This window comes from Odocoileus virginianus, chromosome 17 (assembly GCF_023699985.2).
Source record: "Odocoileus virginianus isolate 20LAN1187 ecotype Illinois chromosome 17, Ovbor_1.2, whole genome shotgun sequence".
NCBI lineage: Eukaryota > Metazoa > Chordata > Mammalia > Artiodactyla > Cervidae > Odocoileus > Odocoileus virginianus.
In genome coordinates this window covers 33,162,772-33,177,850 of record NC_069690.1, presented here as the reverse complement: position 1 = coordinate 33,177,850, position 15,079 = coordinate 33,162,772, and the positions used below count along the sequence as shown (strand labels likewise).

At 57.2% G+C, this 15,079-nt stretch overlaps 1 protein-coding gene across 8 annotated transcripts in view; it reads right to left on the bottom strand.

Annotated features, from left to right (window-relative positions):
* Positions 1 to 216: 216 nt before the first annotated feature.
* PEMT (phosphatidylethanolamine N-methyltransferase) overlaps positions 217 to 15,079 on the bottom strand; it is a 36,101-nt gene continuing 21,238 nt past the window's right edge. For all 8 annotated transcript variants that reach the window (XM_020914173.2, XM_020914179.2, XM_020914186.2 and 5 more), the window contains exons 3-7: positions 7,389 to 7,504; positions 4,759 to 4,904; positions 3,296 to 3,407; positions 767 to 841; positions 217 to 475 (exon numbers count right to left, since the gene is read on the bottom strand). In XM_020914173.2, the coding sequence (XP_020769832.2) occupies positions 418 to 475; positions 767 to 841; positions 3,296 to 3,407; positions 4,759 to 4,904; positions 7,389 to 7,504 (507 nt within the window). In that variant the 3' untranslated portion in view covers positions 217 to 417. The remainder of the gene's footprint in view (positions 476 to 766; positions 842 to 3,295; positions 3,408 to 4,758; positions 4,905 to 7,388; positions 7,505 to 15,079) is intronic.

The following is a 15,079-nucleotide window of genomic DNA, read 5'->3' as shown; positions in this document are numbered from 1 at the left end:
CGGGGGAGGGGCTCAGTGCTTCCCTCCCAGGAAGCTAAGGATGGGATGTCCCCCGGAAGGGCAGCAGTGGGGTCAGGTGGGGGGCAGAGGAGGCCCAAAGGCCTGGACAGTCCCCCCATGGCCCAGTGTGGATGATGGCACCCCTCCCAGCTTAGGGACCCTCTCCCAGACCCCAACCTGCCCCTCCCTGACCTGGACAGATGGAGACCAAAGGGGGATGGGTCAGGCGCCTTTTATTAGTCAGGACAAGGTGGGCAGCTGGGCAGGGGGCTCTGGGGCCACAAGGCGCCTGTCCAGAGCCCTCAAGCCGTGTTCTCAAGGCACTGGACAGTCCTCACCAAGCACCGCTCTCCCCCTCAAGGGGCCTGTGCTCGGGGCAGGCCTGAGGTGGGAACTCTCACGGAGTGGCCGCAGCCGTCAGCTCCTCTTACAGGCCTGGGAGGCTTTCTGCTGATAGATTTCAGCGGTGAAGGGCCTGCAGGGGTGAGAGAGGCTTGGTCAGTTGGTGTTAAGCTTGACACTGCCACCCATGCTTCCCACCCAGGGTGGACAGGGTTGGGGGTCCATGTGTGACCAGAAAAGGCCAGCACTGCCAGCCCGGCTCCCAGGCCTGTCCTGTACCCGCTCAGCTGCTCATCTGCCGCTCTGACAGCGACCTGGCCATGGCCAGCTGCCAGGGTCACAGGGAGGCCCTGGAGGGAGAGGAAGGCCCAGTGCGGGTCCCATGGGCACACGGCATCCCCAGCCCATGACAGCGCCTACTCACTCCTCATATAGGATGGCGACCATGTAGATGAGTGCCACCACCGCGGTCAGCAGCAGGCCGGTGGGGCTGGCGTGCCTGCGGGGAAACGCTGGGTCAGGGGCAGGCCCGGGGCCAGCCTTCTTTCAGACGAGGGTCCACCTCACCATTGCCCATCCAGGCCCGGGCTGACACAGGGAGAAACAAACGACTGGCCTCCCCAAATCACCCGAGCAGTCAGCGTGTTCTTTTCCGCACAGGAGGTCGTGGGGCCTCTGCCCACCAGAAGCCGTGTTCTCGGGCTGTTTTCTAGAAATCGGGCCAGGGCACCCAAAGCCAGGTGGTGTCCAGTGAGCCCCTTCACAGGCTCTCTGCTGGTGACTGCTGCCGGGGCTGGGCCCCCACATTCAGACAGTTGAGGAGGAGATGAAGGGAGCTGGCTCATGGAGCCCAGGAGCTGGAGGGGAGCCTGAGGCCCAGGCAGGGGGGCTTGAGGCAGATGGGTGCCCCCCCGGGGACCCTCTGCCTTCCCACCCCCACTCCCCAGAACCTCACACTGTCTCTCTGGGGGCTTCAGGGACAGTGAAGGCCAAGTGTCCCCTATGACACCCCCACCTTCCATTCTGTGGACTCCATTCAAATCGACCTTGAGGGTGAGTGGGGCCACCTGGTCCTCAGCACTGCCACGTGGACATGCCAAGAGCACAGATGCTTAGGGGCTGAAACAAGATCTGTCCTCCTGAGGCCCTGCTCACGGTCCTGGTGCTGCTTCCTGGAGTGGGCAGAGCCTCCCCCTGCCCCCACCCCCACCCGCTGGGGGACCTCAGGGCCAGGGCTCCATGGCCACAGTATCCCTAAGGCGGCCAGCTCCCGGCCTGGGAAGCCAGCCCCTTGTCAGCCGGGCACAGATGCTGAACGGGAGCCAAATGCCCTTCCCTGTTCTATGTGAACTTTCCCACTTGAAAGCACTGTCACCGAACAACCGTGTGCAGGTGGTCGTCCCACACTGCAGATGAGGAAACTGAGGCCCACAGGGACCCACCTGCCAGAGCCCGGAGCCTGGGGTGGGGTAGGGGGGGTTCCCAGGGACACAGCTGTGCACCTTGGGGAGGGGGCGTCTCACTCAGGCTGACAGGCTGGTGCCCCGGGAATCCCAGCACCTCGGACCTTCTGGGGCTCCCACACACCTGGTTGCTTGGGCCAACAGGAAGCCCTGTCTGTGGGGCCCCAGGCTGGGGACAGATGGGCTGGGAAGGCCTGGGAGCAGCCCTGCTGGGTCAGCGTCTGGCAGCCGCAGGTAATGGAGTATGTCTAATGAGCTCTCGGACGAAGGGCTCCCTCCCCTGCACATCGGAGGCCCCTCCTCATCACCAAATGGCTGGTGCCCTCCTGAGGGGTCTGTGGGAGTCTGGGCCCCTAGGGTTCCTCATATGTTCTTGAGAACCTTGGCCTAACAGCCCTGTAGAGGGGGCAACCTCTCACTCCTGGAGACAGAGAAGACCCACTCTGTGATTTTGCCCTGAGAGGCCCCATCTAAGCACAGAGGAAGAACCTGTGTGTGTGTGTATTGCGGGAGGTCAGGGAGGACTTCCTGGAGGAGGGGACACCTCAAGTTGGGTTTGGAAAGATTGACTGGGAGTGGAAGTGAGAGGGAACTGTGGGTGTGCTGGCAGGGAAGTTTGCAGGAGGATTTGTGTGGGGCTCCCCCTGCCAGTCTCAGGTCGGAGACACTATGGGGAGTGGGTAAGCCTGTGGGGGGAGCCTGCTTCCTTGGATCCCACTGCCCCAGTCCAGGAGAGAGGGGCCAGGCTGAAGGCAGGTGGATGGGGGGTTGCCTGAAGTGGGGCACAGGCAGGGGGTCCCAGCAGACCCACATGTGCCCCTCCAGCTCCTTGTCACTCAAAGCCCAGAGGTTGGATCCCACGTATCTGACCCCCCGAAGGTGGGGCTGGTTGGGGAACGTCCGTTCCAGACGGTCCACCATTGAGGTTTGTTCCTTTAGGTCCTGTCATCCTTCTGGACTGTGGGGGCACCTGTGACCTTCCTGGAAAGTTGTTTTATAGCATTCGGTAAAAGCAGAATTCTTTCTACAAAGAAAACCTTTCTATGGAAGAAGTCCTAATCGAGGAAATGGACAGACGGGAGCTGCCCTGGAGGGTGTGTGTGCCAGGCTCCTGGACTGCGGGTTGCTGGCCGGAGGGGCCCTAGTGTGTGGAATGCAGATCCTGCAGGCTGGCTGCGGGCAGGGGGCCTCCCTGCCCAGTTCCAGCACTAGGTTGGCAGCCTGTGGTCCCCAGGCAAAGAACAGCTTTTATATTTGTAATTGTTTAAGAAAATCAAAAGAATATTTTGTGACTTGTGAAAATGATGTGAAATTCAAATTTCGCAACCACGGCCACTCCGTCACCTGCTGCCCAGGAGCCTCCCGCTCTTTTATGAGGAAGTCTGCCAACCTCGTTCTAGGTTGTTCTCTACTCCCACTGGTGAGGGACTCCCCAGGAAAGGAGCCCTGACCAGTGCCCTGGGCTCCACGAGGCACAAGGGCTGACTCACACGATGGCCCAGCCCAGGTAGATGGCCGTGCTGCCCCAGTACATGGGGTTGTCCAGGACGCTGAACGGGAACATGGTCACTCTGGCCTCCTTGAGGATCCCGAAGTAGTCACCTGCAAACAGGGCGGGCAGGAAGGAGGGTCACAGTCTGGCTGCCCCGTCCAGAGGGAGGTGTGCAGGCACTGGGGGGGGGGTCCCCAGAGGCTGTACCCCCACCTGCTCTTGTCTCTGGGCCTTTGCATGTGTTGTCCCCTCTGCTTGGGGACTTTCCCCGCTCTCCAGACACCTCTCCTCCTTTGCTATCTCCTCGGCTCGTGGAGCTTCCTGTAGACCTTCCCTTCACCTGCCCCCCACTGTCTAAAGCAGGCCTACCCCTACTCACTATCTCTGCTCCACCTCCCCCTCCTCCCTCAGCTGGGCCACCCTGACCTGGGCTGCCAGCCTGGAGATCAGCTCTCCCACCGCAGCCAGCCCAGAGCTTTTCCCAGGGGAGGGTGTGGCGGTCCGAGAGGCAGGGGACAGAGGCCTGGTGTCCAGCGCGGTCCAGCCCGGCCCGGGCATGGCCCGCAGGGAGCAGCGCTGCTCACCAGGGCCTCCTGATTCCAGTGTCCCTTGCGCTCCAGGCACACGTGGGCCTGGAGGAGTAGCAGTGCATCTCCATCACCGCCGTCTGGGGACAGAGGACTCACAGCTGGGGAGCCTTTCTTCCCGGTGACACAGAAGTCTGCTTCAGGGTGGCTCACGGGTGGGGCGGGGCAGGGACTCAGCCACTCTGACCTACATCTCTGAGCCTGAGGGCCCCACGTTCCAGGCCATTTCTCCTGGGGGCCCCGAGGCAGCTGGTGTTCCAGGCCCTTCCCCCTCCCTCCTCCAGACTCTGGCTGCCCTCCCCCTACCCCTGCTGTGGGGCTGCTCACCCCTGGTCTCCTGAGGTTGGCTGGACAGGACCACCCCTCCCTCCCCTCCCTCACCCCACCCCTGTGAGGCCCACACCACGATCCCCAGCTGCTCCTAGGCCCCCAGAGGACCTCCCCTGCGGGACTCTCCTCCTGGGAGGATGCCCCAGTCCCCTGCATGGCCCTCAGGGACTCAGGCAATATGATCCCTGGCTGGCCTTCTGCTCTGGCCCCACTGCCCCCGGCACATCAGCTGCCCTGCTCCCGCCCCCCGGAGTCCCAACTGGGAGTTGGATGTCTAGGACATCCAGCCCTGCCAGCACTGGACTCTCAGCCCCAAAGTTCCGGAGCCACAGGCAAGCAGAGGGGTCAGCACCCCAAACTGTCACCAGCGCCAGACTTGCACCAGCCCTGATCGGACCTGAACACAGCAAAAGAAGCTCGGCCCATCCTGGAGGCCAAGCAGCTGGCTGGGGCTTGAGAGCCTGGCCCCCCATGCTGAGCAGGGCAGGCTGAAGCCTGGAGTTGTGGGGAGCAGGGCCCCAGCCCCCCACACTGAGGGTCTTACCTAGGAAGGTTCCGGTGAAGCCCAGCGCCAAGAAACTGGAAAAGACGAACACACCGCCCACTCCCAAGAGTGCCAGGCCCACGTGGTAGGCTGCGGGGTTGTCCAGGCTCTGCATCCGGGGCTGGCTCAGCATGGCCTGTGTGAAGCTGCGGGCAGGGCGGGGAGGTCACCGCCGTGCAGAGGGGCTGCCCACCCTGCCCCCAGGCCCCCAGAGTAGCCTGTCCAGGGGTCTTTGGCGGGTGCCGAGGATGAATCAAGTGGCCTGCTGAGGGGCCGCCACGGAAGAAGTGACTGGACTAGGGGGCTGGTGCCTGCTTCCAGAGAAGCCAGAAATCCTGACTTGTCTGTAACACATAGTGGTTTTTAGAAACAGATCATGAATGACAACATTTTAGACTCTGCAGGACAGCAGGGTGTTCAGTCTGAGGGTGACTGGCACTGCAGAGGGAAGGAGACTCCGAACTCACACCTCCACCCAACTCTCCCTTTGTCATGAGGAAGCCCACTGGCCCTCCATCCTCCCTTCCTCCCTCTCTTTCCTTCTTTTGGCCACACCCCACAGCTTGTGGGATCTTAGTTCCCTGACCATGGATTGAACTCGTGCCCTCGGCAGTGGAAGCAGGAGTCCTAATCGCTGGACCACCCTGCCAGGCTCTTTCTAGCAGAGCAAGTTCCATCCCCATTTGTCCACTCCATTAGCCAGATGTCGTCAAAGTCTCCTTAGGTTGGGCTAAAGCCCTGGCGCCGGCCCACACCAGGCAGAAGGGGTCACAGTCTGTGTTCATCAGCCAGGAAAAGCAGCCCCCTTCCCCTCCCCTCAACGTGAAGGAAGGGGAACAGGGAGGCAGGAGAAGCATCTGTTTGAACAGCAAACAGGACACCACGGGCAGAGGCCTGCACGGTGACCTGTCAAACGGCGGCACATGTGTCAGGGCACACCTGGCCCCCGGTCACACTGCCCACGCCCCCTGCTCTCCACCCACCTCTCCTGCTGCTGGGCTCAGGGTCACCCCGCAGCTCCAGGCTGAGCCGCTGGGATTGGCTCAGAGCCGCACACCCTGAGCGGTGCCAGGTGGCCACGCCCATGCCCCACCCCTGCACCCTCCCTGGGCTCTGATAAACCCGCAGTTCTGAGAGCTGGCAGCTCGGGTCACAGCTCAGCCCCCTCCCACCCCTCCACCTCTCCTGTCTATAGAGCAGGTGGGCTGGACGCAGCCCTGTGAGCTGACTGACAGACATCACTCCCAGGGAGAGGTCCTAAAGGTCACAAAACTATACCTCAAGGTGGCTGAAATGGTCAATTTTAGTAACGTGTCTTTTACCACCCACACCTGCACAAAGGCACAGAAAACCCACCTGCAGGAACCACATAAAGCAACAGGTAAAGGGTGCTGGGGAGCCGGAGAGCAGGACTCCCACAAGCCCTGCCCCTGACCACCCCCCCCCCCAGACCTGTCAGCAGGGGGCAAACAGGAGGAGGACCACAGAGGAGAGAAGGGAAAACAGCCTACTTGGGGTGGCGGGGTCCTTTCTCTGCCCCCAAACTCCCTGAGTGGTTAGTTCATCCGGGAGGAAAGCCATAGCCAAAAGGTAGACATAGGCTAGGCTGACAGTGACACTGGGAGAGGGGCTGGGCCTGGGGTCACCCCCCCGCCAGGCCTCTCAAGGGCCCAGGATGCGACACGTCCTGCCAGCGCCAGCCTTGCAGTAGGATGGGAGGGACAGCAGCTTGTCTATAGGCCCGCCTCCGCTGGCCAAAGGGGTTCGAGTCGGGGCCACATGGAGGACCCCGTCAGCCCCTCCGCTCCCCCCACACCCACCTGGCCGCTCACCTTGGTGCAGCCCACCTGCAGGGTAGGATGGACCACCAGGCTCCGCCCCATAGGAACAGTGGCGGGGCTGGGCCTGGGGTTTTTTTCCCCTACATGGTGGACTCAGGAGGCCAAGAATACACAAGAACTAGAAACAGCACATTATTGAAGGGAAACAGGCAGCATGTCCCATCTCCTGAGACGCTGATGTTTCAGGAGCTTTAAATGCCCCCTCGGTGACAGCCAGGGAGAAGGGGCCATGGGGGATGCTCTGTGCTCACTCATTCATTCATTCACTCGCTCACTCGTTCAGAAGGGCCAGAGTGCCTGCAAAGGCTCCTTAGGGAAGAATGCAGGAAAGCAGCCAGTCGAGTGGAAGGGTAGCTCTTGCACTGGGCAGCCCACCAGGTGGGGCTGTTTGGGTCTATCCCCCCCCCCCCCCCCGCCCCGCCACACCCCCCCTCACCCGCAAGCTGAGTTTTCAGGGTAACTGGGGGAGGAAGGGGGTGTGCAGCACTAACCCCATTGTGGAGGGGTTCCACCGAGCTGGCCTGGCTGCCCTCCCCCCCCACCCAGGTCACTGCTCGCTGTGTGGGGCCACCTCTCCAGGTGGAGCCCAAGTGGGGGTTTCTCTGAGCCAGCAGAGCCAGTGGGGGAGGTGGGCTCAGAGCAGCCCCAGCCTAGTCCCCCCGCCCCACCTCTCACCCCTCACCCCAGGCACCTCCCACCTCTTCCCTGGTGGGGATGGGGTGGAAGAGGGGGCTCCCCCAGGGGCCTGGGGTGAGGTGGGGGGTAGCGGGGGAGGGGAGGGGTCCTTACCAGTGGGAGCGCAGGATGTTCAGCAGCAGGATGGCCCCACCCAGGGTGTAGCAGGCCAGGCGGGGGGACCCAAAGGCCTTGCTCAGCTTTCGGGTCTTGTGTTCCCATCTCGCGACCTACAACGTGCAGAGAGAGCAGCTGAGACCCAAGGGGCCCTTGCCGGTGGGGGACAGGTCACATGGGGGGGTCATGCAGGGGCAGGTACGGGGAGGGGTCGCGGCCCACCTCCGCGGTGGGGGACGACCTGTGCAAACAGCACAAAGTCCTTCTGGAAGCAGCTGAACACTGAAGCAGGAGGAGGCCAGGAGACCAGGGGGCAGCTGAGCCACTCAGCCCTGAGCAGCTCGGCTCCCCCACCCAGGGTCCAGAACACACTCACAATTACACACTCCATGGACATGGGGTCAGGACCGTGAAGGGGAGGGAGACTGGGATGAACCCAGAGTCACCCTCTCCCACTGGACACGCCCACTGTCCCAGACCCTTGGCCCTACCCGCCCAGAGCTTTCACTTTTTAGCCACAGAAACCTTCTTTTATTTTTCCAAACTCATCAGGCCCAGACTCTCAACCTTCAGCAGCTAATGGTGGGGCAAAGTGGGAGGGGGCTCCCCAGGGCCCCTTCTGCCTCTGCTATCCCCAATCACCTTGCCTGTTGCTCTGGCATGAAAACCAGCTGGCCAACTCACTCTCAGTCGGGAGGGCATCTGAATGGTCAGTTTTCAGGACAGGAACCTGCACATGGTTCCTTCTGGGGGCCTGGGGGACCCTCCCCCTCCAGAGTAGCTGGATCAAGGCGGGGTCCACCGAGGGGTGAAGAGAGGTCTTCGCAGGGTAAACTGTCCTCGGTCAGAGGAAGCAGCCTGTGTTCACACATGGACCCCAGGCTCAAGCCACAAGGATGGATAGGACGTCCACACTGTTCCAAGAATCGAGGGATGTCAAGATTCCAACAGTAAAAATCACACCAACATCAACTCAGCACCTAACAATTTTAAGTGTTTTCACCTGAGCTCACTTAACACTCAAAACCAGCCTGGGCTGGGTGGGGTGAGATCCATTTATATGTGGGGAAGCCAGGGCTCCTCAGGAGTGACCAGAAGGGCCATCCAGCCGTAAGAGGGGAATCTGAGTGACTCCTCAGCTCCTATCCTAGACTAGCACCCTTTCTGTCTAAAGGGCTCAGCTGTTCTTCAAAAACGCTATCTTTGGCACAAAACCTTGTTTCTGGTGTGGGATGTCAAGACGCAGATTTAAAGGCCATTGATTTTTTTCCTCTCTGCTGATGAGGTAATGCTTTCAAAATCAGCCACGGAATCACGTCCTCACCCCTCCTGCAGGCCAGTGGGAGGAGCACAGACCCAGGCCACCACTTGTCCCCCACACTCGGGGACCACCAGGTGTGGTGGAGCAGGCATGTTCCTCACTCTGCTTCTCAGAGCTCTGCCTCCCACCACCACTGAACAGGACCCTTGGACAGAGTGGGGCACATCATCACAAAGATGTAATCACCCAAACCCAGACACCCTACTAGACAAGTGACTCACTCTCCTCCCAGAGTCGATGACATGGAAGAAAGTGAGGGGCTCAGGAGTCACGTCTACCAAGTGCAATGCCCACCGAGTGCAACGTGCAAACCTCATTTGGATCCTGATGCATACACACCAACTGGAACAAGATAGTTTTGACACAATCGACAAGAACTGAACACGGACTGAATACTGAATGACATTTATTACTGCTGTCCTTTCTACTCCTAGCCAAGAAGGATGGCATTTACCCACTCACCTGAAACACACACACACACACACACAAACAGACAAATATGCAAGGGCTTTCCAAACACTGGACATGAAGGAGTGAAGGATGCTGATTTAAGCCTCACCCCGTCAATAATAACATTAAATGCTTATGGCCAAACATCTCAATTAAAAGGCAGAGATTGTCAGACTGGATAAAAAATGATCCACTTGTATGCTGGCTACAAGAAATACACTTTACTTATAAAGATACAAACCAGCTAACCACAACAGGCTGGCACAACAGTCACTCTAACACTGGTGGAAAGGAGGATGAGTGGTTGTATAAATTTTAGACAAAGTAGATTTCAGAGCAAACATTATTACCAAGATAGAGAAGATTGTTTCACAATTAACCAAGAAGACATAACATCCTAAACATTCAAGCACTTGATGCCAGAGCTTACAGTCCATGAAGTAAAACCAATAAATCTGCAAAACAGAAATAGTTACTTCAATACTCCTCTCTCAGTACTGTTACAACAGGTAAGGATAAAGATTTGAATACTATCAACCAACTCAGTATACTGGTTTGTAAAAGACCTCACTCAACAACAACAGGAAAGAACTTAGTTTCAAGTGCACACAGGACATTTACCAAGACAGACCACATTCTGGGAAGTAAAACAAGTCATGGTAAGAGTTACACATCATACAATGTGTGTTTTCTGACCACAGTGGAGTTAATCGGAAATTAATAACAGAAAAAGCTCTCTGAAAACAATCCCTAAACATCTAGAAACTAAGTAACACATTTCCCAAAAAAACAACTCCTGGGGGAAAGAAAAAATGGAAAAGGAAACAAGAAGGATCTTGAATTGAGTGAAAATGAAAGCACAACATACCAACATCTGTGGGATGCTGCAGCTTGGGAGGGTTTATGGCACTGAACACCCACAGGAGAGAGAAGGAAGGTCTCATTCACTGGTCTCAGCTCCCACAAGAAACTAGAGAAAGGAGAGAAAATGAAACCCATGTAAGTAGGAGAAAGTGTGGAGTGGAAATCGATGATAGAAAATAGAAAAACACTAGAGAAAAATCAATGAAACCAAGAGGTGGTTCTCGAAAACCTCTACTCAGACTGAGCAAGAAAAAAAAAAGACACAGATTCTCAACATCAAGACTAGAGTCTACAGACATTAAAAGGGCAAAAAAGGATACGCGAAAAACTACACCAGTGAATTTGACCAAAACTTGTGCAGGAAAAGCAGCAGAGGGTTCGACCAGCATACACTACGTCCATCCATATATTTTGACACAGAGTCAAAAATCTTCACAAAAGAAAGTTCCAGGTCCAGAGGGCTTCACTGGTGAATCCTACCAAACATTTAAGGAAGAAATAATCCCAATTATGTACAAACTGTTCCCAAAAATTGAAAAGGAAGGAACACTCCCCGACTCACTCCGTGAAGCCAGCGTTACCTGATACCAAAACATCACAAGAAATCTAGAGAAAAAGACCCTTCCTGAGCAAAATGCAAAAATTCTAGACAAAACATTAACAAATCAGCCAATGGAATCAACAATATACTAAAAAAATAATACATCAGCACAATCAAGTGAGGTTTATACCAGGAGTGAAAAGTTGGTTTAACATTTGAAAACCAATCAATGTAATTCACCATATAAACAAACTACACAAGAAGAAAACACTATGATTGCCTTAAGAGACACAAAAGAACATTTGACAAAAATCCAACATACCTTCCTGACAGAAAGTCAGTGCAGGAGGTGTAACAGGGAACACCCTTGTCCTAACGCAAGGCACCTGTGAAGACCCTGCTGCTGACATCACCCCAGATGCTCCCATAGACCAGAAGAAGACCTCATGTCCACTAAAACACACATGACACGCAGTCACCTACACAAACTGATGAAATTGACAGTGCAGGATGCGCACCCCAAAAACTAAAGCTATAGAGAGGGACTTCACTGGTGGCCCAGCAGTTAAAACTTCTTTCAACGCAAGGGATGTGGGTTTGATCCCCAGTCAGGGAGCTAAGATCACACAAGCCTCGAGACCAAAAAAACAAAACGTAAAACAGAAGCAAGACTGTAACAAATTCAATAGACTTTATAAATGGTCCACATTAAAAAAAATAATAAACAGAGTGTCGGTGGGTCTGGAAGCTTAACATTAGTAAGAGGTCTATTCTCCTTGATTGGTCTATAGATTCAACTTGACCCCAGTCAAAATCCTAACAGACTTTTTTGCTGCAAATTGACAGGCTGGTTCTAAAATTCTCACAGAAATGCAAAGCACTCAGAATAGCCAAAACAAATGAGAAAGAAGAACAGAGAGGGGCCAACTCGGCAGATTTTGAGCCATGTTATAAAGGGACCAGGATCAGGACTGTGGTGCTGGTGCAAAGGCAGACACATGGACCATCTGAACAGAACAGGGAGTCCTGAAGTAGGACCACGTGTGTTGGGTTGCCTGATGTGTGACCAAGTGAGAGGGCGATTCGTTCAGAGGACAGAGGGTAACGGTGCTGGGTGTCACACGCAGAACCCGTAACTCAGACCACATACAAAAATGAACACAAGCAGGTTAAAAGTCTGAATATGAAACCTGAAACTACAAAACTTCCAGAGGAAAACGTACTAGAAAATCCGTAGACCCTGAGTTATGTAGTGATGTCTCAGACACACATGACTTGCAGAGGAGATGTGATGAACCAGCCGGAGGGAGGGAGGGGCCGGGGCTGTCATCACGCTATCCCTCCCCAGGGGGCAGTGAGCTGCCCTCCACCTCCTACTGCAGGGTCTGGGGTGGGGTGGTCTGGAGGCTCTCAACTGGCAAATTCCTCAGAGGACAACTCGGCTGTGAGGCCCCATCGGTAGCCCACCCTGTCTGACCCACCCTTCCTGGATCCACGACGGGGCCAGTGCTGGAGACACCCCACCTATGCCCACCTGGAGGCAGCAGGAAAGACCCCCAACACCTCTACAAGAAAGCTAGTCACACCCTCAAAAAAAAAAAAGAAAGCTAGTCACACCCTCAGTAGGCCACGTGGTGGCTGCATGGCCCAAGAGCCCCAGGCCTGGCAAGGCCAGGCATCCCAACAACATGGTCTTTGCTTAAGCAACCCAAGTGCCCGTTTTTAAGTTTCACATAGTCAATACACTAAACAGACAGGGAGACTTCTTACTGAGAGAGGTCCTTGGAGATTCACCTAAATGTGCAGGTTTTCCTCCTGCACTTACGGTGTTTGAATGACACAGCATTGTAGAATCTTGAAGGCCCACCGGTATGAAGCCATTGGGAAAACAGCCTAGGAGCGAGTGGCTCTTCAACTATTAACCAAGCACAGCAAAACCCAGGCTTCCTTCTCTGATCAATATTTACATGGACTTCAGCCCCGGCAAGGAAATTTGGCTGTGTTGGCGACAGCTGAGTGGCTGTGTGGGTACGTGGGTTCGATAAGCGGCTGGCTGGGCCTCCCTCGGCATCAACAGGCCGGGGGGGACACACCACGGACACCATCACTAACACCAACATCAATGTCAGCATGACCTAGCATGAGCACCTACGGCCAGGAGGCTTCTTTCTTCTTTTTTTTCTGAGATAAGAGTAGTTTATTTTAGAAGAAGAGACTCTTTCAGGGCAGATTTAGAGGTAAAGCAAAATTCACTGAGACAGAGAAACACTTCCATTGCCCTGGAAAATTCCCCTCAACCTCCCCCCGCCCCTGCCCACCAGCCTCTGCTCTGGTTTCTGCCCCGTCCAGCCTTCTCCAGAGCTTGTCCACATGGAAGCCCGCCTTCTGCAGCCACGCTCCCTCAGGCACCAGACCATCCAGGGTGCTGGGCGTGGATGGACCTCAGCTGGCTCCACACCCCCGCACATGTGGCTGTGGGGCTGGAGGGAAGCCAGTCTTCAGTGCCCTGGGCACCTGTGCCCACCCACCCCCTGCTGGGAGACCCCCAGGAGGGTGGGCAGGAGACCCTCGGGGGGCGCTTCCCACAGTCCACAGCCCAAGGCTCAGAGCAGGTGGGGGCAGGGCTCCTGCAGACAGACGGCGAGGAGCCGAGGCCTGGGGCATGGAGATCCCCTCCGAGACTGGACAGCGACACAGAAGGGAAAGGGGTGAGGGGTCCAGGGCAGAGGTGGCCAGTGAGGCCACAGGCAGGGTGCAGGAGGGTTCCGGGGAGGGTGCGGGGAAGCGGGGAGAAGGCCCCAGAGATCAACAGTTGCGTGTCCATGTTCCAGGGGAAACGTCAGTGTTCAGAGATAGGAGCGACAGAGTGGGGCTGTGCCCAGGGCTACAGAGAGGCCTGCTTGTGAGCCCCCTGCCCAGAGAGGATGGGCCTGGGCCCAGCACCACCTAGGAGAAGGTGCTGTGGGGCCAGCGAAGCCCCCCGGGGAATATCAGAACATCAGTGCTGAGCCCGAGGGTGCAGCTAATCCTCTTATCCCCCGGGGCGAGCGCTGCACTGAGCAAAGTGCTTTGCCTAATTGTGCTTCACAGTTAATCCAGGAGAGAGGCAGGTCTCCATGGACCGAGGTGACACAGCCTGAGGAGGCCCGGCTCGGAGGGAGGCGGCCAGTTCAGGCCACCAAGGGTGCTCACCCCGCCGGGGCCCTCATCCCGGCTCACTTCCAGGATGCACCTGGCCAGGCATCGGGTTGGGAGGGGCCTGTCTCTTGGCCACCACCAGCCTCCCTGAGTGAGCTGGCCAAGGCAGGGCCTCGCGCTTGATGGGACTGTCTTTCGAGGAAGACAGGCAGGAGCATGGCCTGAACCTTCCAGCTAGGATGGCACCCCCTCTGGCACTGGGTGTGAGTGGGATGAGCCCGGCCTGGAGCCCTCACTTCCCTGAGGTCATCGGGGGCACAGGTCGAGGCCTCTGGGCTGGACTGGTGGTGCTGTCCGTCAGGGACGCAGCCCCGTCTGGGGGTCCTGACGCCAGGAGGGCTTGGGGACAGGGTATTGCTCCTCCTGGCTGTCTCCCCTCTGAGGCTGACCTCCCACTGCCTCTAAGTGGTTCCTCAAACCCAGCGTGGTCCCCAGAACAAACAGGGTGGCCGCCGATGCACTTCCACCAGATGCCTGGGGTTGTGAAGGAGTGTTGTGCTGTTTCAGGACAGGTGGGGGCCCAGAAATTGTTGGCCCCTGCCTCAACTCCTCCATAGCCAGCCCTGGGCCCCTTGGGGCACACTCACTGCCTTGCTGACACTTGACTCCTTGGGACCTAGCTGGTGTGTGAGCTCTCTCCATCCACGGGATGACCCCAAAGGTTGCTGTCCTAGAAGCAGTCATGGCAGCGCACACCCCTGGGGCCGGCTGGGGTCAGAGAATGGCTGGAGGCAGACAGCAAAACCAAGCTCCTGCTTTCCTCGACCCCTGAGCTTGACCACGCACGGCAGTCTCCAGGAGACCCTAGTAGCGGTCAGGCACTTGTATCAACAAGCTCGCAGATGGAGCTCCCCCTTTGATGGGTCCCAGGAATGCCTTTCCGGGAGAAGTCAGCGCCTCTCACAGAACACAGCATCAGCTGTGACCAGCACCCGCTGGGGACCATCTCGGTCCCTGCCACCGCCCACCAGAAAAGCGCTTCAGTCAACATACAAGGGAGCAGAGGCACAGAGAGGTTAAGTGACCCACCCAAAGGCACACAGCTGGGATGTGGGAAAGCCCACCCTTGAACCCAGAGCCTGTTTCTAACCACTAAGCCCCTGGGCCTCCTGGCTATCCCTTCCCCAGGCATCCCCCACCCCTGATTTGCTGGTTCTGAGCCCCACTTCCTGGGGGGCAGGCTGGGGGCCCAACAGCCTTCTCCCATCAGACCAGGAATTTGCCCATATGAATCCAGGGAAGGGGGAGGGGTGGGGACGCAGGCTCTCTGTACCCCCCCACTCCACTGCTCCGCGGAAGCCTTCAGTGTTTCCA